Source organism: Cynara cardunculus (genome assembly GCF_001531365.2).
Source record: "Cynara cardunculus var. scolymus isolate 2C chromosome LG 4, CcrdV1, whole genome shotgun sequence".
NCBI lineage: Eukaryota > Viridiplantae > Streptophyta > Magnoliopsida > Asterales > Asteraceae > Cynara > Cynara cardunculus.
Window position 1 is genome coordinate 18,563,104 of NC_037531.1, and position 20,832 is coordinate 18,583,935.

A 20,832-nucleotide genomic window follows, 5' to 3' on the forward strand; every position below is an offset into this window, starting at 1 on the left:
TAAACAAATAAATCATAAGGATATGTCATCTTTTCAACCATCCTAAATATATAAACAACTATAAGAAATACATCATATCAAAATTAATTTATTGTAGATATTGATATTGATGTTTATATTTGTTTAGTACTAAATATTGATATCATTTTGATTATCTTTTAGTAATGTATTTTGATATAAAAATATTACTTCTGTTTGAAATATTTAATGAACTAGATTTTATAAATCAAAATTAAACATATTCTTTAAATATTATATATTTGGTATAAGATTAAGGGGTCGTTTGTCAAACATTCACCATGTAAGTGCTTACTAATAAAAGTTAACATTTTCACTTACTTTATTGGGTGTTTAAAAGGTCGTTTACTGAACACTTACTGGTTTGATTACCTTACCGGGTAAACATAACAACGACCAATAATCTTACCATGTAAAAGGAAGACAAAGATCGAGGATCTTAGGGGCCGTTTACTAAACAGTTACACGAGTTAGTGTTTACCAGGTCAAACTACCTTATGGATGAATATGGTAAGGACCAAAAGTCTTACCAGGTAAGAGCGAGACAATGACCAAAAGTCTTACTCGGTAAGTGAGGACAACCACTCTTACCACGGTACCACAGGTAAATTGTTGCACACGACGTCGTTTTGGTGGACTAAAATCTTACCTTGTAAGTAAATGATAATGTTAAATTTTATCGGTAAGCATAAACCGAGTAAGTATTTGATAAATGACCCCTTAGTGTTTTACCTGGTAAGTGAGGGTGATGATTCTTACCCGGTAAAGACTTACAAGGTTCTAAACATTTACCATCATGGTGGCTGAATATGTTATCCAATAAAGTAAATAAGAGCGATGCTTCTTATCAGTAAACCCTTGGTAATTGTTTGTTAAACGACCCTTAATTAACATTTTCGACTATCAAAATGAATTGTTGATAAACATTAATTACTCAATAAAATTTATCGATTCTTGCTGTATAGAGTTTAGTCTAGTCTTGTCAACCACATCTAGTAAAGTAACATCCGTTTGGTAAATGGGCCTAAACATAGTTTTCCAATTTCCCTTATTTGATATTGGGCTGGCGTATGGTGGTTATGGGCCTGCTTTGAAGTGCTATAGGAATAGCAGTATAACACACTCAGTCACTTGTAACTTGTGATCCCTGCTGACGTGTTCCGATCTTATTGGTGGGAAAATGGAGAGCATGAGCGTATCGGATGCGTCTGATTACGTCTCCGGCTTCTGTTTTTACTAAAAACCTAAGAATTAAGCAAACTCCTGCGGCAAAAAGCGCGCGAAACTCCATTAACGATGCCGGAACTTCCAGAGGTGGAAGCTGCTCGAAGAGCAATTGAAGAAAACTGTATCGGAAAGAAGATTAAACGATCGGTTGTCGCCGATGATGCTAAGGTCATTGACGGCGTTTCACCTTCCGACTTTGAAGCATCTCTCACCGGAAAAACAATCGTTGCCGCTCATCGGAAGGGGAAGAATATGTGGATTCAGCTCGATTCTCCTCCATTTCCATCTTTCCAATTTGGTTAGTATATTTTTCGGCCAATTTACAAACCCTAGAAACGATAGCTATATGTTGTTTCATTTCTTAAAATCTAACTTATAATGTCATAAGCACATTGGTATCTCTATTAATAAACTAGGTCCTGTTTACCAAACGCTTACCGAATAAGCACTTACGGGTAAGAGTCACAGTAACTTGTGAGATAAAATTTTCGGCCATCAAAATGAATCAATGGTAAGCATTTATAACTCGGTAAGTGCTTAATGGGTTAGAGTTTTCACTCTCACTCACCAGAAAAGACTCTTGATCTTTGCCTTCCCTCTTTCGGTCCTTGTTATGTTTACCTGATAAGGAAATTGAACCTATAAGCACTTACTAAGGTAAGTGTTTAGCAAACAGACTCCTAAGTTTGTGTAAACGAGGTGTAAGCATCCGGTGATCCGCCGGTGTAAAATTAGTGGCTGTAGATAGAAAATAAATTGCCCATTGCCGGATTATGCGGTTATACACAATGCATTTTTTGTTGGTTATTTTAGTGAAGTGATAGGCTTATTTTATGTAATTGGATTCACAAGCAAATATGAGGTTGATAGTCAAGCTAAATTATGGGTCAGGAGGTGTGGATATACACCTGTGTAAGCTAACTAGAACCCGAAATTGTTGGATTGCGCCTTATAGCGGGGTTAAGGGGGAAAGGGGTCCAAGGGGCTGCCCCACGAACCCCTTCGGATTTTATGAAGAGAAGTTCTTGGGGAAATGATTTTTGCACTTTCCGAGTGAAATCAGAAGCCTCCGAGTCTCCTTTAGAAGTTTGATTCTAAAAGAGTCAGAAGCTTCGAAGCGTTCTGATGGGTGTGAAGTTTTTTGGTAAACGGCTTATTTGGTAAATGCTATGCATTTAACCGCCTAATAATTACTCCAACAACTATTTCCATTTTATAAGGAGATATTCTCGGCATTAATTTAGAACCGTTATGATTCTTACCAAAGTAATTACTGAAAATCCAAGATTATTCTCGAGTTAATTTCGTGATGCCCAGACAAATTGGAGTCGAAATACAACTTAAGGAAAGCAAGTTCTCACATGATCTCACAGTTTTATCCAAGTTTTCTCTTCGTTTTTCGATGTATTCACAAACTTCCTTCCAACATATATCTCACACTGTCACACATGATAACCACGATTAGGTATAGCGTTGTTTGTGAATGGCCATTTGGGTGTTTAATACTTACATATTTGGTATTATGTATCTTGGCCATCTGAGAACCATAAATATTAATATTAATGATGAATATATGATGCATAGCATTCGGTATTCATGATGAATATCATGAATTTTTGAAATGCACCGAATCCTTTGATATAAAATTCAAGAAATTTTTGGTATATTCATCGTGAATAAGTAATGAATAGTAGTTTTCAAATGTAGTCATGGTTCCTAAGTGAACTCATCCCTATACAATCTATATTCATGTATTCATGGGTGGTTGTGTTTCAGGAATGGCGGGTGCCATATATATCAAAGGTGTCACGGTCACAAAGTATAAACGGTAAGGTGTTGTCTTTTTGTTCTTAGAAACAACTGTTTTTTGAACGATAGTCCCTCAGTCTGACCAAAAACATGTTCGATTTATAGTTCAATGAACATGTTATTAAACAATTACATTTCTAAAAAACAGGTACTTCCAAGTAATCAATATAAAAAAAGATCATGAATAAGAAATTTGTTGGATGGTTGAGGTTTTGTTCCATATATGATGCTTGGTTTCCCTAATTGAATTGTTGACACCTTAGATTAGATTGGTTTGTTGCTTACAGGTCTGCAGTTAATGATACAGATGAGTGGCCTTCCAAATATTCCAAGTTATTTATAGAAGTAAGCCCGGGTACCTCGTTTTATGCAATCATGTAAAATGCATCATTACGATATAAATTAGTTTTATACATATGTTGGTATGCATGTAAAAACCAAACGGAATGAAACGAGTCCACTATATTCCACCCGGAGGTGGGGTCTGAGCCTCTGAGAGTGGGATGTATGTAGACCGGTTCTCTACCCTAAAGAGTAGAGCGACTTTTTCCCAGAAGACCACGGCTAGCAAAAGTGTGCTAAAAAGAAAAGAATTGCCATTCTTAGAGTCCCAATCGATTAGATTTGGACCAATTCTTCTCCTTATATGTTTCAAACTCTGTTCGGTCCTCAATGGCTCTTTTAGAGAGTAAACTAACGGAGTTCCAGATATTCTGACACCATATGTGGTATGCATGTTCTTCTTTTGGGGAATAATCTTATGATGTTGTTTATTGTGCTCTTGGGAGATGTTGATCTTTTGATTTTTTATACCAGCTAGATAACGGTTTGGAGCTATCCTTTACTGACAAGAGGCGATTTGCGAAAGTCCGCTTGCTTAAAAATGTATGATGATACTAGTTACACATTCTTCACTCCCCTTTTTACTTTCGGCATAGGGGAAGAGTTGTGATGATTGTGATGATATTATATGACAGCCAGCTTCTGTGGCCCCAATCTCTGAGCTTGGTCCAGATGCATTATTGGAGCCATTGACAGAAGATGAACTCTTTAAATCACTAAGCAAGAAGAAGATTGGGATTAAGGCTCTCATACTTGATCAGGTTGGAACTGCGTTAGAGCAATAGTAATCATGTGTATATATTGCATGGCTATGTTGATAACTTGCATCATCTTGGATATAAAGGGGGGGGGGTCTTGCTTCTTCTTTATGTATATTTATAATTTATATATACACATAATATTGTTTTCATGTATTTATTGGAGATATGCATCTTGGCAGAGTTTTATATCGGGTGTTGGCAATTGGATTGCAGATGAAGTGCTGTATCAGGTTAGTTATCTGCTCTCTAAATCCTATTTTTGAGCACAAGTTATATTGTTTTTTGTTTTCTTGCTATTTTCAGCCCTAGTCTTTGAAAACCTTATAGATGAGCACCTCTATCTCTCTCTCTCTCTCTCTCTCTTATTGTTGGATAACATGTGCATGGCATTGTATATATATATATATATATATATTTTATATTGCGTGTATATATAGGAGGCAGATCATATAAATCGTCTAAAAGTTAGAAACCATGAAAACCAGTTTGTATGTGAAAATGAGTGTTCATACAGTGTTGTTTCGTAGATGAAACGTCAACGAATGTTTTGCTTGTGAATAAAACACAAAAATACGTTATACATGGAACACACACTCATACTCACACACAAGAAAGAAAACATGTGAAACAATACGAATCGTAGCTTAAAATCAAACTCATTAGATGGTTTTGGTCTTGGTTTTTTACATGTGTTGTTTCATCTATGAAACAATACATGAAACTGGTTTTCATGGTTTCTATATGATTTGCAGTCTCTCTCTCTCTCTCTCTATATATATATATATATTCAGTTTATGGTGCAGAGAGCGGTCTAACTATATGTATGGGTCCCCAGGGTGCACCAATATATCTTTTCCATGTTTGTATAACATCTATGAACTGATTAGGTGATCAAGGTAATGGAATTTTCTTATCCATAGATAGTGTTAGGCAACATACAGCAGCTTGGGGAATAGTAGCATCCCTCATAGAGAGGACACTAAATATGCTTCGACATTTGCTGTCTGTGAAAAACGGAACTCAATTCCATTCCATATCCTAAAACACACCAAATATTCCAAATTCTTCCATGAAATCTAAATCCCTCAAAAACATTATGTCAAACCAAACGGGCCCTCAGTGTTCCTAAGGGGATTTTTACCTTTTTCTTCATCAAGTATGTATGGTTTAAGTTGTCTGTCTGGATAAATTTGACGGTCTGAGGAACGAGAGACAAACGGGTTTGAGGGAGGCAAAGAGAGAGGTTGGATATTTCTGGTATTATTTTGTTTGAGGTGGCTTAACGGGGACAAGTGAGGGGTCATGGCTTATTCCATATAGCCATTTTGACTTAATGGCTTCACGATTAAGCCGTAAAGAAACCCTTTATGGCTGAGCGAATAAGCCGTTCAGACCATTAAGCTCATAAAGCTGCAAGTAAACAGCCTCTAAGATGACCTACATAGATGATTTTGAGGGCTAGATAATTAGGTCATGTTTGATTTTGCTTGTTCTTTGGTTCTTTAAAATTATGATCTCAACCTATCGGTGCTTCTTAGTTCTTATATGGTAATTGAATTATTTTCCAGGCAAGAATCCATCCCCTACAGAGTGCTGCCAGCATATCCAAAGACAGTTGTGCAGCACTGCACAACTCCCTGAAAGAGGTGTGTAATCAAGATGTCTCACCTTTTTCTAACGTGTTAACTGTCTCGTTTAAATTCCGTATGGAGGATGAAATTTGTAGGTTATTCGGCATTCGGTTGAAGTTGATGCCGATTGCAGCCGCTTTCCTGTTGATTGGTTGTTCCATCTTAGATGGGGCAAAAAACCTGGAAAAATAAATGGTAAAGATGATTCTTTCATGTATTTAACTATTTTGACCAAAAGCTCCTCAATACTTACAGGTTATTGAAAAAGCTGTTGAAGTTGGGGCTGATAGTAGCCAGTTTCCTAGTAACTGGATTTTCCATTCCCGAGAAAAGAAACCTGGGAAGGCTTTTGTCGATGGTTTGGCTTCTGACCTGTCTGTCCAGTATTTATTCTGCAGCTACCATCCTTAACTTTGTTTGTTAGGGGCCGTTTACCAAACACTTACCCGGTAAGGCGCTTACCGGCAATAATCACAACCCTTATCTACCTTATTGGGTAACATTCTCGGACATTAAAATGGATTGTTAGTAAACATCTTTTACTCGGTAAGCACTTACCGAGTAAGGGTTTTCTCCCTCACTTACCGGGTAAGATTCTCGGACCTTGTTATGCCTCTTACTGGGTGTTATTCTCGATTTTTGTTATGCTCACCCGGTAAGCGTTTGGTAAATGACCCCTTTAGTGTGCTTACTTGGTCTTCTTCGAGAAATTATCTTGCATGTCTCTTGCAGTTCTCACAGAAAGAGCCGCTCTACTCTTTGGGCAGAGGGCATGTTTGCTTACAAGTTACAACCCACCCCCGGGTGGGATATCCTAGGACTATTTGGTTTTTAGGGTTTTCCTTGTGATTTGTCTGATAGATCTTACCGAGTCCTTGTTACATGCTGTTGTTGCAAAGCATATGAAGTTTAAAGACACTTTCTCTTATACCTTTCTTGTTGCATACTTTCATCTAGTTTTTAGCCTCAGTTGCACAACGTTTATCATAAAAGATAATATGGTCTATGCATAAAAACTATGTATGTTTGTAAGTTATAACCTATTATTGCTACATGAGTCTTTTAGGTATATCTCCTATTGCCTGGAAAGAACTTTTACGAATTTAAAATTCATGGCAGGAAAGAAAATCGAGTTTATCAATGCTGGAGGCAGGGTATGCATCCTCTCAATGGTTTTTAATGTATTTTTGATTGAATATTTAAGGATCCGTTTGTCTTTGTCTGTTAGACATCTGCATTCGTACCCGAGCTGCAAAAGCTAAGTGGAGAACAAGCAGCTAAAGCAGCGGTCAAACCACAAAAGAGGTCTAGTAAGAAGAACAAAGACGAAGATGATGAACCAGAAAGCGAGGATGAAGAAATTGCCAAGAATGCAAAACCGGAAGGAGGGAAGAAAACAACTCAAAGTAGAGCTAAGAATCCTAATACAAAAAGGAAGTCGATCGAAAATGATGACAAAAGCTCTGATGCCAATGATAAAAAATCTGCAACAAGAAAGAAGTCAAAGGGTAGTAGTGAAGTTGATGAGCATCAGAAGGGAAGTAAAGGACACAAGAAGCCTCCTGCAAAGAAGAAGGCACAGGAAAGTGAGGAAGATAGTGATGATGATGGTGAAGAGGAAGGGGAAGAAGAGGAGAGGGTTCAGGTGAAGGGAAAAAAGGAGGTTGCTAAGAAAGTTCAGACTGGTAGGCAGACCAACAAGAGGGCAAAATAATCTTTTTTCCTGGTCTAGTTTTTGTAACCATTATGTGTGGCCAACTAAGGACTTGTAACCTTGTTTTGGTATATATCTGGCCATGGTGCAGCTGAATTTAATCTGTTGAAAGTGATCAAGCTGGTGAATGATTACTGATGATGATTAACTATTCCAAAGTGTATTATTGTTGTATCTCTTTATGAAGAAATGAAATGATTGCAACGCTCAGTTTGTGAACACAAACTAGAGATAATGCATCCCTTGCATTTGCTCCGCTCAAGTACATAGAACAAAATTTCAAGTCAAGCTTAGTTACTTGGGGTGAGTTTGGTATGCAGACAAGACTAGACAAAAGATGGTGACATATGCGAGTTAAAAAATAGTGGAAGGTTTTAGGGGTTTTAATTTGACACGAGTAGTTCAATAATTAACCAATCTTGTACAATCTGTCTAAATTTTTGTTCTATCTATTTTGTGTGCATTTTGTCCACTCCGTCCCATCATTTATTGGTTTAATGTCACAACAAACATGAGACAACAAGTTTTTGTTTTATCATATTCAGTCATGTCCTACGCGCCAAACACGCCCTTGAGGTACAATCCAAGCCTGATAGCACCAAAGATTAGGCCCTCGTGACATGTTTGTCTACTGTTTAGTCTCTCTTTCTAACTTTGCATGAACACTATATTTTGAAGATTGAAGTTTTCTTTGCTACACTTAGGGTGATTGGATAAATTTCCAGCCAATATCTACTATAAATGCAATATGGATATCACAATCATTCACCCTTGTGGAGATCAAGTGAACTAGAACAATTTACCTGTTGCTTCCATCCCAATACCCATCAAATAGGAGTTCCGGGCAAAACAACTTCTTTTTGGTGAGAACAATGGACCTTCATTTACCTCCACATACCTACTTGTATTATCATGACCGAAACTTTAACAAATTCATGCATGTGAAGGTGACTGAAGGTATGTGAAAGTAGATGGAGGTCCATGCTTTATGTGAGTAATCAGATGAAGTAGATGAAGGTCCCCATATTTGTGAATGATCATATAAGAGAATACTCCTCAGAAGTGTTCTCACCATTCTCAGCAAAAAGACATTACATATAATAAATGTAAATTCTATACAATGCACTAATCTGTATTTATAGAGTAGAGAAAGAAGGTTTACAATCATATTCAGAGTCGAGGAAAGTATCCTTAACCTTCAGTAACTATCAGGAGAAGGATACCATATGGCACAAGACAAAGGTATACTTACAATGGTATCATAATCAGAGGAAGTATCTCAGAGCATCAATAACTTTCTCAGGCCTGAAAGAAAGTTAATAGATTGTAAGACCGCTGAGGCAGATCCAGAATTTTTTTGGCACAATATAAAAATAATTAACAAAATTTAATCATAAAAAGTACGGGTTTAATTAAAAATGACCTAGAAGTTGTTTTTTTTTTTTTCTTGTCTGCTACTTTTAGCAAAAAACTAAAAAAAAAGAGTGGAAGTGTTCAAACAAGTTACCAGTCTTCTTGAGGCATATGACCAGCCCCTTCGATTAACTTGAGAGTTATCGCAGTTGGATTTCCTTTTTGGAACTCCTCCGCAATCGACTGAGGGAGATACTTGTCGGACATACCCCATGCAACTAATATTGGTGCATCCCACCTGACATCAATAAGATAAAAAATTATAGTTTGAAAATCGCAGGTAAATGGCTGTAAGATTGTGTTGAAGATAAAATACTCCTACAAGATATGCATTTTGCAATATATTTATACCTCTCGGATTTGAAGCCATCAGCTATCTGGCTTGATGTTGCTCTGAAGTTGGCTCTTTTGGCAGCTTCAAGCAAAGCTAAAACATTGAATTTAAGTACAATTATTACACTTGGATGATTAAACTAGTGTATATTGTCCTAGACCATCAAGTGCAATCTCATTTTCAATGTATTTTGTGTACGCTATTTTTTAAGATTTGCTTTACAGGAAAAACAAATGTTAAAAAGATTTCTTGTAATTTATCAAGCATTATCTAGTTAAGGGTGTCATAGGATAGTAGTACCTTGACATTCACAACCTTCTAGGTCTAGTAGTATTTATAAGTAAGTTATCACCTAAAACTGAGGTTCAAGAGATGAATAATCTTTTTTCTTGGTAACCATGGGTGTCAGGGTCAGCTTGCGTGCACCTAGACTAATCCTAAGGGCCCTGAAGATAACAGTAAGGAAAATCTCTGGTGGGCTTAAGGAGACTCGAACTGGCAACCCATGTAGAGGAGCCCAAGGCCTATATTTTTGTGTGTGGAGTTAATCTACGTATATACGAATCACAGACATATTGATTATTGCTGTTGAACTTGACTAGTAGATTGTAAAATAGGCAGCAAGTGTAAATTTAGTCATCGATGTTGTTACTTATCAAGCATCAAGAGAAGAACAAAGCGAGGACAAATTTACAAACCAAATCCAGGGCCACTGCTTCTCAGATATGGTAGTCGATAAACATCAGCTTTTTCCACCTTCAGGACATAGCTGTCACAAGAATGGAGTTCGTAAGAAGATAGCACTTTTATAATCATATAGTTCGTCAAAAAATCCTCAGCACATAAGAATTCATGCGAAGATGATGATTAATGGATGATGTCACATGGTAGCATACCCATCCATTGATAAACTAACTACCTAGAGACTGAATAAATGGCAAACCGAATTAATAATTGTTGTGCTTGGGGTTCTAAAACTAATAGCTAGAAAATGATAATTCGACCAACAACTTATTGCTTCAAGTCGGGTAATCTGTATCCTTAAAGCAATATTGCCCCCATTGTTCATTGGAATTATCAACATATGCATGGTTGGTGATAATCCCCGCGAACTATTGATTTACAAGGATTTCGAGAAACTAAGAGATTGTGTTTCTGTTGCAACACAACTCTTAGAAATCACTTGTCACTTTGAATGACATTGTGAATGGTCGCAATTATTCGAACAGTCACTATAACAGACCTATCCAAACTGTCGCAACTATCCAGTTCTGTCACTATTGGACAAGTGCACCATCAAAGCACCACATTACGTGCCATGGTCGTGTGCATCTAAGGGTGCACCCTTGTGGAGCCCCTACAGCTTCCATAATTATTAAATTAATATTAAGGAAACGATTCCATTTATATACCCATTTTTTACTTTTTCTCCTATGTGGGAAAGGTGAAATACATCAAAACCAATTCTTTTTTCTTCCTAAGAGTCAACCCAAAAGACTAAGTTTTAACACCATCTTGAAAATTCCCCAACAAAAGTGTTAACTGCTGATGTAGTTTCATGTTGTAAATCAACATTCATGAAGACTTCTTGCTCTCTTTTATAATTGCAAATCGTCAATCAAATATGTGAAAAGTTCAATTACAACCTTTTCTGATCCCGCTGGAGGGGGAGACCCCATATTATACCAGCATCTCTTTYGGTACTAATTTGCAAATTCTTTCTCAGTTAGTTAAAAGAATGAAATTGGCTGAAGGGCGCCGTTTGCCCCACACTTCAGAAAAAGTAAAAAAGTATATCATTCCCCTCTCCTACTTTGGTATATTTTTGCCACTTCCAAACACTCAAATTATGTTCGTAGTAAATAAGTGCACTATTGGATACGTACGCGCTACCTGCTTCAATAAAGCGCTCAGCCATTATAGCATTCTGGCAAGTGAATTCACCAAGCAGCGGAATTCTGTGTAAAAAGGAGGAGAAAATCATAAGCAGATGCACATAGATTACATAATGAGATCCTGATTTGGTCCAGCTATATCGGATTATCCGTTTATATTCAATAAAAATATTATTTACAGGGATATAATGACATGAAAAACTGAAGCCATCTCATTTTTTCATGGACGAGGAGACGGACCCTCAACAATCTCAAAGAACCTATATCAGAAAAGCTATGCTAGTGAAATCAGATTTACAAATAAAAGGAACATGAGTATATGCAGGAGCATAATGATATCCAGCGACCATTTGATGCATCATGCATGTATGGGGATGGCGGAAGGGATAAAGGTATTATTTACAGAAAAAATGACATTAAAAATGTGAAGCTTATGCTCATTATTTCAATATCTAAAAGATGAAGGAAACCTGTAACAATTTCAAAAAATCAATACCAAAAAAGTTATGCTTGTGAAATCATTTTTTAAAGAAAGAAGGAAAGGGGTATATATGCAAGAGCTCATTGATATCCAAAAACCAATTGGTGCCTCATGTATGTATGGCCATGGCAAAAGAGTAAACTTGATGAAAGGTAACATACGTTTGAAAAGTGATGTATACTTCGATAAGAAGTCCTATTAATGTGTCGCACCATATTCAACAAAAAATAAAAAATAAAAATTGTTGCAGAATTTGAACCTGAGCTGTTGAAATAATCCTGGGATAGGAGATGAAGTTGTCAGAGGAGTGTTCATTATTACAAGTTTCGATATCCTGCTGGGGTTCTTTAAGGCCCAAGTTAATCCATAAGAACCTACAAGAAATCCCTACAATACAAGGCAATGAACCTTAGATTTGTGAATTTCATATATATTAATAGACTGAGGAGTCTAATTATTTCATTGTATAAACACATATTTCAACCAACGAAATAGGGAAACTACTATTCATCCAAGTAACTGCAGAAAATAGATCACTTGACCCAAAACATCATGACTACAATCAGATAGACCCACATATACAACATTGGTTGGTTGCTTTTATGATGATATGAACGGTTTATAAATATGATATGACCATTGTCCCCTTACTTTTACACCTAATGTTACTGGGGAAGTAACCAAGCACATACATGTGCGTCCATTTTTTGAGTTGTTAGAAGGAAGTAATTTTAATTAGAAATTTGAAAAGATATGGCATATAAGAAGGTATAATTTTTGGTGCATAATGTGTAAACGGATTAAGAGCTTATTTGATTAATTTTTTGAAAACTATCACATGTTTTAAAACATGAACGAAGATATCTCGACTTTTATGTAATTCCATGCTACAATGACTATAATATCAAATACGAACAATTCGGGTGAAGTACTTGGGGTCTATGGGATAGAATTCCATATAAAAAACAATCAACAGTTAATATTTGGGGTCTATCTATGTTGGCATTAGTCTGATATCTCCCATGCTGGTGGTCTATGGGATAGACTCCCAAGAGATATATTTGCAGATAGTTGATGTGCTAAAAAGGTGTAAATTTTTTGAAGTCAAACACTCAGCAGGAGCTAGACAAAACATTCATATTCAAGACAATCACCAAAAATAGCATGTCAAATTAGTCCCAACCTGAACCACCAGCGAGAAAGGAGATTTGATGTCCAGTGCGTCGAGCAATTTATCCAGTTGTTCATGGTACTCTTTCTCTGTCAATAATAACTTGGTTAGATTGCTCAAGGGAACTGAACTTCATATAACTTGGTAAAGCAAATAGTATTAATTTATGTTCACATAGTCATATTCCTCCAAGGACATCACACACCAGTGTAGTCGAAACCATATCCTGGCTGTGGCTTGTCACTGAAACCAAATCCTATCCAATCAGGCGCGAAACAGTGGAAACCAGCATCGGCCATCTAAATACAAATATGAAGAAGATCAACAATTACTTGAGAACAGGATTATTCAATTCATGTTAATCATTTATCAGCAATTATGTGAAAACACCATTTACTAAAGAACCACTCTACTCATCGATCCAACTGGCATCCGTCCTTTCTTACTAAAGAGCAGTTGAAAGAATCTAAGTATCAAACATTTAACATGGATGAATCAGATCACAACCTGTGACATCACAACTCGATAACCGTAGGACTGTGTTGGAGCACCATGGAGGAAAACAACAGTTCCACGAGGACCAAGCCGGGCATCAGAAGACCCTGCAAGGTTCCAATATGAAATGCCAGAGATACCAAAAGTAAGTGGATGTTAAGCTTTGTGTCTCTGTGTGTTTTATTAATTCTTGTACCTGTTTCTCTGACAAACCATCTAAAGCCTCCAGATTTGATGTAAGAACCATATTCCTTTCCCTTATCTTCAATTCTCTATACAATCAAAATCACTGCTTTTGTTAGAACTTGCAACATCTTTGCAAAAGGAGATCATTTGTAAGAATTCAGATTGTGGCCAGAAGCAACCCAATGCTTAGTAAAATATAAAAACTAAGATAAGTGTAATTATGTCTGTAGCAACTTATTGATCATATATACATTCTTATATTTGTTTTGATTCGGTTTCAGTGCTGCATGAGTTAACCAACAACGTTTGTTAAACCATCTAAGATTTTGCAGTTGCAGTTCACTTGTAAGTTATGAATCCAAGGATTTCTTTACATCTTCAATACAAAATGAATTTACCTAATTTCTTTCATATGCAACAACCCTTTTGGTATGAATAGTTTATCAGTCTGGGCATGGATGTTTTTATTTGGACATCTTGTTTGGGCTACTGGATTTATGTTTTTAATTTCCTGGCGTGGATATTGGCAGGAATTGATTGAAACTTTAGCATGGGCTCATGAACGCACACCTTTGGCCAATTTGATTCGTTGGAGAGATAAACCGGTGGCACTTTCCATTGTACAAGCAAGATTGGTTGGATTAGCCCACTTTTCTGTAGGTTATATATTCAATCCAATAAAGAAACAAATCTATTCAACAAGCAAAAAAGGAGAGAGAGGGATTCGAACCCTCGATAGTAAACTATACCGGTTTTCAAGACCGGGGCTTTCAACCACTCAGCCATCTCTCCGAAAGACAATTTTATTTTATTCCTCCGAATAGAACATGGCCAYATGAGTGGATACCGTCACTATCAAAGATCTCGGGTGTGATGGTCAATCTATCTATCGTGCATAAGATGATGACAGATCATTATTTGATAGATGCACATATTTTTATCCACGATATCTCAATCTATCATTTGCGTGCTAAAATTGACTTAATCTCACAATGTAAGATCATTTACTCAACAAATAAACAAAAAAAAGTATTTCAATCAACCACAAAATAATAAGAATTAAACTCTGATTTCCGAATATATGAAGAACATGAAATGAAGTAAAATTAAGTTATTGACAATACTAACATAGAGCATCTGGCCGACGTTTCCGTCCTCAGCAGGAGCTTCAGGAAGTTGAATGGCGCTCCGGCTTGACGGATTATCTGTGACGAAACCAAAAGGATTAAACGATGGGGTTTCATCGTCCTTTTCTGAAGCTTTTGCGACAAATGTTCGTGTGAGTGACAGTCTCCTCCTAGCGTCTCTTGCGCCGGCGACGGCGGCGATGGTATGGCCGTTGACGGTGGATGAAGAATATGAGGTCGGAAGATTAAGAGGAGGAGGAGAAGGCAGAGAGAAAGCCATCAACCACCCAATATCAGTTTATGCTTTCTGTTTCAATGATCACGCGCCTCTTTTCCTTTATTTCTTCTTCTATATTCATTATTTATCTATAAGTAAATGATAATTAAATATTACTTTTCGATTGTAAAAATAAATTTCTATAATAAAAATAATTTTTTTAAATAACTGAATGACCTTTTTATCTTTTTAAAAAAGATATTTTCTTTATTTCATAATTAACAGTAAAATAGAAAATTAAAATTTATTTTTAAAAAAATGTACATTTATTTTGAAATAAACTAAAATAATAATATGATTATTTAATTTGAACTAATATAGTGGGCAAATTGCATGAAAAAATAACGTATTTTAACTTAATTCTTATTTTAGGTAACATACTTTTAAAACTTTCATTTTGGCATAAAAAATGTAATCTGGTTGAATAACAAATAATACTGAGTTGAATATTATATCACTCGCCGCATCAGCATGATAGCCGGTTACACCGGTAATTAAACATGTTTAAAAATATTGTATCATTTTAAAATCCATTTAAAAATGAAATAATAGGAAGAATTTTTTTTATTAAATTACTTTCCAAATATCCGGGACCCGTAGAAAGGCAGAAGATAGTTTGTTAGGGTAAAATTAACGAATCCGATTTTGACACAACCACTCTCACCACCCCCTTTCGCCCAATTCCGCCGGTGTACTCTTTCTCATACGACCGCCAAGCTCCTGTCGCCGGCCCTGCATCTCCATATTCAAGTATGTTTCTTTGATTCACATCTTCTGTTGTCTTCGCTGCTATGTTAATTGTTAATTCCGCCTTTTGTTTTGAGTTCGTCAGTTCGTATTACAATTAGCTTTGGTAATTTCGCAATCTTGCTGATTAAGAAACCTGAGGTAGTGAGGTTTTTTGCTTTTTGAGCTTAATTTGGCTGATTAGTTAGTTGCTAATTGCTAATTTATGAACAAATTGATGATAGCTACCTACCAAACGAACACGCCCAAAATAAAAATCCAAATTTGGGTATGGCTTGCTAGTCTAGATATTAAACGGAGGAGGTTCTAGAAGAGGCGGCAATATTGTGGGTAAAATTTGGGAAGTAATATTGACAAGTGAGAATGTAATATTGAAAATTGGAAAGCTATAGACATTGACATTATATATATAGGCTGAATTGAATGCAAATATTGCTAGTTTGGCCAATTGCTGCAAGAATGTGAAGTGAATTATATAAGTAAATAACGAGTGTTAAAGATTCAATCTTTAGGGTTTGAAAGCTGTCTAACTTTAGCTTCTGCAAATGATATGAGGTTATTTATCAGTAAGAGCAGATTCCAAGCTAAAAACTTTCTTGAAATAGTTACCTGATACAACTTACGATTTGTGTAGGACCTGTAAATTGGAGTGTCTTTACAGAGTTGGCTGTGTTAGTTTGTTGACGGTTAAAGAAAGCTGAAGAAGGTCATTCAACCACTTAGATCCGCTAAATGCTTTCTAGAAGAATAGGTAAAATGGTGTTTATATGTGTCATCACTAACAGTGATCTTCATCACTAACGGTTTCCTCATCTTCATCACTAACAGTTCCCCTCAATATGTTCATTGAACAATTTATCGAAACAACCCCTCTGTTTTTTCATAACCTCATCATGTTTGAGTAGCAGTAGTGAACGTCACAGTTCAGATAAAGGAATTGCCATGTCACTCACACATGCATACGAGTCGATGCATTGTATGTGACATCCATGAGGAAGTGTGTTCTCTGTACACAAATGTTTTCATTTCTTATTACAAGAGGATAGCAGTATACATACTATAGCAGCATCTACTTTTCAAGGGGTTGTTTAGAAAGGGCTGAATGGGCTTAATGGGGCATTATTGGTGTATCTTATACGCTACGGAAAAACAGCTTAATCCATACATATAGGGCTTTTATCGTACAGACATCTTAGTCCATACATATAGGGCCTTTATCCGTACAGACAGCTTAATCCATACAACCTTAATGGAAAAACAACCAAATAACCCCTTAGTGTTTTAAGTAAAACATTGTCGGTATATCATTATGTGCAATACTATAAAGGTTTCTGTTTTTTGTATCTTATAACGAAATAATGAACTTTTGCTTGTGTACGTTAATTCTCATTCAAGATGGAAGATGGTTCTGATAAAAGTGAAGAGCTGCTTGAGGATGATGGTGGTGATCATGACATAGACAGTGAGCAAGTATTTGCGATTGGAAACAATGATGTGGAGACCGAATCATTGTTTGGGATCGAAGGTGATGACTTGGAGAATGGCAGTGAGCTAGTCCTCGACATTGAAAGCCACGAACAAGAAAACGACAGTGAGCAAATCCTCGAGTTTGAAAATAATGATCTTGAAGATAAGGACCAAATGATCGAGTTTAGAAGCAACAACCACAATACTGATGGTGCCCAAATGCTTGAAATTGGAAATAACAATCAGGATGATGCATCAATATCCGATGATCAACAAGATCCCTCCGAGAGCAAGCACAATCCTCCACCAGTTGTGGGAATGGAATTTGAGTCATATGAAGATGCTTACAAGTACTATAATTGTTATGCTAAAGAACTCGGATTCGCCATTAGGGTCAAATCTTCGTGGACAAAGCGTAACAGCAAAGAGAAACGAGGTGCGGTTCTCTGTTGCAATTGTGAGGGATTCAAGACCTTGAAAGAAGCAAGTAGTAGAAGAAAGGAAACAAGAACAGGTTGTTTAGCAATGATAAGATTGAGATTGGTGGAATCGAGTAGATGGCGGGTTGATGAAGTTAAGCTTGAACACAACCATTTGTTTGATCCCGAAAGAGCCCAAAACTCCAAATCACACAAAAGAACCGACTCTGGAGTAAAACGGAAATTGGAGCCGACCGTTGATGTGGAGGTGCGAACGATTAAGCTGTATCGAACCCCCATTGTAGATGCAATATGTTACGGAAGCTCAAATGAACGAGACTTTGATAACGAGTTTGGGAAAAGCAAACGTTTAAACCTGAACAAGGGGGATGCACAAGTTATCCATGATTATTTTTGTCGGGTCCAGCTAATAAACCCGAACTTCTTTTATATCATGGATTTCACCGATGATGGTTATGTAAGGAATGTCTTTTGGATCGATTCCAGGGCACGGGCTTCATACGGGTATTTTGGAGATGTGGTTTCTCTCGATACAACGTGTTTGACTAGCAAATATATCGTTCCGTTGGTGGTCTTTGTCGGGGTGAATCACCATGGGCAGACTATTTCACTCGGCTGTGCTTTGCTCGCTGACGAAAGTCAAGAAACGTATACTTGGTTATTGAGAGCATGGTTGACTTGTATGTGGGGACGTCCTCCACAAACCATAATCACGGACCCGAGTATGACCCTGCAGAGTGCAATCGCCGAGATTTTCCCTCGGGCCCACCATCGCCTTTGTTTGCCTCTCGTTGTCGAAAGAATTCTTGAAAGCTTGGCGAATTTAGAGTCGGAAGTATTACCAACAGTACTGAATAGCATAATCTACAACTCGATAAAAGTAGAGGAGTTTGAAGTAGCTTGGGATGATATGATCCAACGTTTTGCAATCAGAGACAACGAATATCTACGGAAATTGTTCGAAGATCGAGAGCGGTGGGCCCCAGTTTACTCGAAAGACACGTACTTTGCTGGGATGTTCACTTTTCAGCCAGGTGAGTCCACAGTTCCCTTTTTTCATGGGTACGTCCACCAACAAACTTCTTTGAAAGAATTTTTCGAGATGCATGATTTAGTTCTCCAAAACAAGATCCAAAAGGAAGCATTTGATGATTGTGAATCAAGAGACTCGAACCCTAAGTTAAGAACAATATGCACATATGAATCACAGCTTTCCAAAGTATACACAAAGCAGATATTCTCACTTTTCCAATATGAAGTAGAGATGATGTCCAATTGCTTTAATATATCACAAGTGAATACTAGTGGCTTGATCGTCACATACATGATCACCGAGCAAGAAACCGAGGGAAATTCCATAAGAAATCTTGAAGTAATGTTCGATAAAATAGGATTAGAGATCAGATGCATCTGCAGCTGTTTCAACTTCAAAGGTTACCTATGTAGACATGCGTTATCCGTACTTAACCATAATGGCATAGATGAAATCCCGAGCCAATATATTCTTTCGAGATGGAGGAAAGATTTTAAGCGATTGTACGTACCCGATCTTGGCTCGGATAACGTGGATGTCAGTAGCCCGGTTCAGTGGTTCGTGCATTTGCATAAACAAGCGTTACAAGTCGTTGAGGAAGGGATGACGTCTCAAGAACATTATATGGTTGCTTGGCAAGCGTTCAAAGAGTCGTTGAACAAGGTTCGGTTAGTCTCCGACAAACAGGCTCAAAGTTAATGAGGTACAATTGTAAGATTCTATTCACATGTGAATATGTACTCATGATTCTCTTAGTTTCTTTGTGGTTATCGTATTTCATGTGATTTTGTACAGTTTTTACGATGTTAGACACCATAATACGACTTTGGTGTAGTCTTGTAGAGGGATGGTTGTATAATGGGGGTTTGGCCATGATCCCATCTATAATGGAAAAGTAACTTGGATTGATACCTCCGATTTGTGGTCATTTTTTTATCATGTTGTCTTTATGAAAACAGTTATTTTTTTCCTTTGAGTAAGACTGTTAATGAATCGAGTATAGTAGATTAACATGTCGTTTAAGCTCGGCTTGAGAACATAATTTACTTTTATTTGTTCTGTAAAAATGCATTTGGTACATTGAACACGACATAACAGAACAAGGATCAATGTTTCATGTCTGACAGATTTTTTATATGACAAAGTGGAGCAGACGTGAAGCCAATAATTTACAAACATACCTATTTAAAATAAAAACTTAATTATGTTCTAAAACATCAAAAACGTCTTTTCTTTACATCTCATCCATTCTTTAAATTTATTTAATTGTATTATTTCTTATTTAAACTTTCACATTACTTGTCTCAAAATTTTATTTAATACATTTTCTATATTTTGGTTAATTTATGTAATTTATTGAATATTTATGATAAAAATAATATATAAAAGATATAAAAAAATTGAAAATTAATAAACTTTATATTTTGACGTCCTTTTTATCGCCTTGATAAACGTTTTTTCATTATGTATTTTGTTATAATAAATATTTGTTTTATTATAATTTAATAAATTACATAAATCAATTAAAATTTATAAAATATATAAACAATTCATTAAAAAAATAAATTAATCATTTTACTAATCTTATCATATCCATTCATATCTCACGAAACACTAACCAACTCTCCGTAAACAGTCAAACCAGCCCACAATACTCTTTATAAAGAAAAAAAAAACATAACCATTAGTTCACGAATGAATTACATGTGAAATTAAAAAATAGATGACTTCTCAAAATTTTAATTTATAAAATTTAATTAATTATAAAATATACATAGATTAGAATCTCACTACAAGATAAGTGATAGTGTTAGGATATGTTTGAAAAATTATCTGATAAGCTAGCTGGTAAGTTGATAGCTGATAAACTAGTTGATGGTTGATTAAAAAATAGATGGCTTCCCAAAATTTTAATTTATAAAATTTAGTTAATATGAAATATACATAGATCAGAATCTTACTATAAGCTATAAGGTAAGTGATAATGTTAGGTTATATTTGGAAAACTATCTGATAAGCTAACTAGTAAGCTGATAGCTGATAAACTAATTGTTAGATTATAAGCAGCCGATAAACAAATCGTGTTTGACAAAATAGTTGATGAAAATGTAAATTGAAAAAAAAAATGGTATCCTAAAAGATTAATCAATTGTAATATTTTAAAATATAGTTGAAACAAATCACTAATAATATAATGTGAATAAAAATAAATATGGTCTACCTTACCTATCTTAATTAATTAATATTTTTTTTAAAAATATTTA

At 36.0% G+C, this 20,832-nt stretch overlaps 3 protein-coding genes and 1 non-coding gene across 4 annotated transcripts; 2 read left to right on the forward strand and 2 right to left on the reverse strand.

Annotated features, from left to right (window-relative positions):
* Positions 1-1,296: 1,296 nt before the first annotated feature.
* LOC112511302 (formamidopyrimidine-DNA glycosylase) lies at positions 1,297-7,722 on the forward strand. Its single transcript, XM_025116874.1, has 10 exons — positions 1,297-1,543; positions 3,022-3,073; positions 3,342-3,399; positions 3,871-3,939; positions 4,032-4,157; positions 4,337-4,387; positions 5,726-5,803; positions 6,044-6,146; positions 6,908-6,942; positions 7,017-7,722. Exons 1-10 carry the CDS (start codon positions 1,315-1,317, stop codon positions 7,500-7,502), a joined length of 1,287 nt encoding a protein of 428 aa, XP_024972642.1. The 5' UTR covers positions 1,297-1,314; the 3' UTR covers positions 7,503-7,722.
* An 824-nt stretch (positions 7,723-8,546) lies between these two features.
* On the reverse strand, positions 8,547-14,931 carry LOC112511036 (haloalkane dehalogenase). The gene is made up of 11 exons (XM_025116405.1): positions 14,606-14,931; positions 13,488-13,563; positions 13,304-13,398; positions 13,002-13,095; positions 12,809-12,885; positions 11,885-12,012; positions 11,136-11,207; positions 9,948-10,018; positions 9,267-9,342; positions 9,010-9,153; positions 8,547-8,807 (listed from the first exon to the last, which is right to left on the reverse strand). The coding sequence occupies exons 1-11, from the start codon at positions 14,882-14,884 to the stop codon at positions 8,768-8,770; spliced, it is 1,152 nt and encodes a 383-aa protein (XP_024972173.1). The 5' UTR covers positions 14,885-14,931; the 3' UTR covers positions 8,547-8,767.
* On the reverse strand, positions 14,187-14,269 carry TRNAS-UGA. Its single transcript has one exon. It is a non-coding gene; the product is annotated as a tRNA-Ser (tRNA).
* A 603-nt stretch (positions 14,932-15,534) lies between the features above and the next one.
* Positions 15,535-19,482, forward strand: LOC112511034 (protein FAR1-RELATED SEQUENCE 8-like). Its single transcript, XM_025116404.1, has 2 exons — positions 15,535-15,631; positions 17,024-19,482. The coding sequence occupies exon 2, from the start codon at positions 17,024-17,026 to the stop codon at positions 19,265-19,267; it is 2,244 nt and encodes a 747-aa protein (XP_024972172.1). The 5' UTR covers positions 15,535-15,631; the 3' UTR covers positions 19,268-19,482.
* Positions 19,483-20,832: the final 1,350 nt, after the last annotated feature.

Bases quoted from the DNA above. Each gene is read 5' to 3' on its own strand.
- LOC112511034 (XM_025116404.1), top strand. From the start codon at position 17,024: ATGGAAGATGGTTCTGATAAAAGTGAAGAGCTGCTTGAGGATGATGGT.
- LOC112511036 (XM_025116405.1), bottom strand. From the start codon at position 14,884: ATGGCTTTCTCTCTGCCTTCTCCTCCTCCTCTTAATCTTCCGACCTCA. The intron at 11,208-11,884 runs GTTCAAATTCTG...CTTTTTACACAG, and splicing joins GGATTATTTCAACAGCTCAG to AATTCCGCTGCTTGGTGAAT. The intron at 9,154-9,266 runs GTATAAATATAT...TATTGATGTCAG, and splicing joins GATGGCTTCAAATCCGAGAG to GTGGGATGCACCAATATTAG.
- LOC112511302 (XM_025116874.1), top strand. From the start codon at position 1,315: ATGCCGGAACTTCCAGAGGTGGAAGCTGCTCGAAGAGCAATTGAAGAA. The intron at 1,544-3,021 runs GTTAGTATATTT...GTTGTGTTTCAG, and splicing joins ATTTCCATCTTTCCAATTTG to GAATGGCGGGTGCCATATAT. The intron at 3,074-3,341 runs GTAAGGTGTTGT...TGTTGCTTACAG, and splicing joins ACGGTCACAAAGTATAAACG to GTCTGCAGTTAATGATACAG.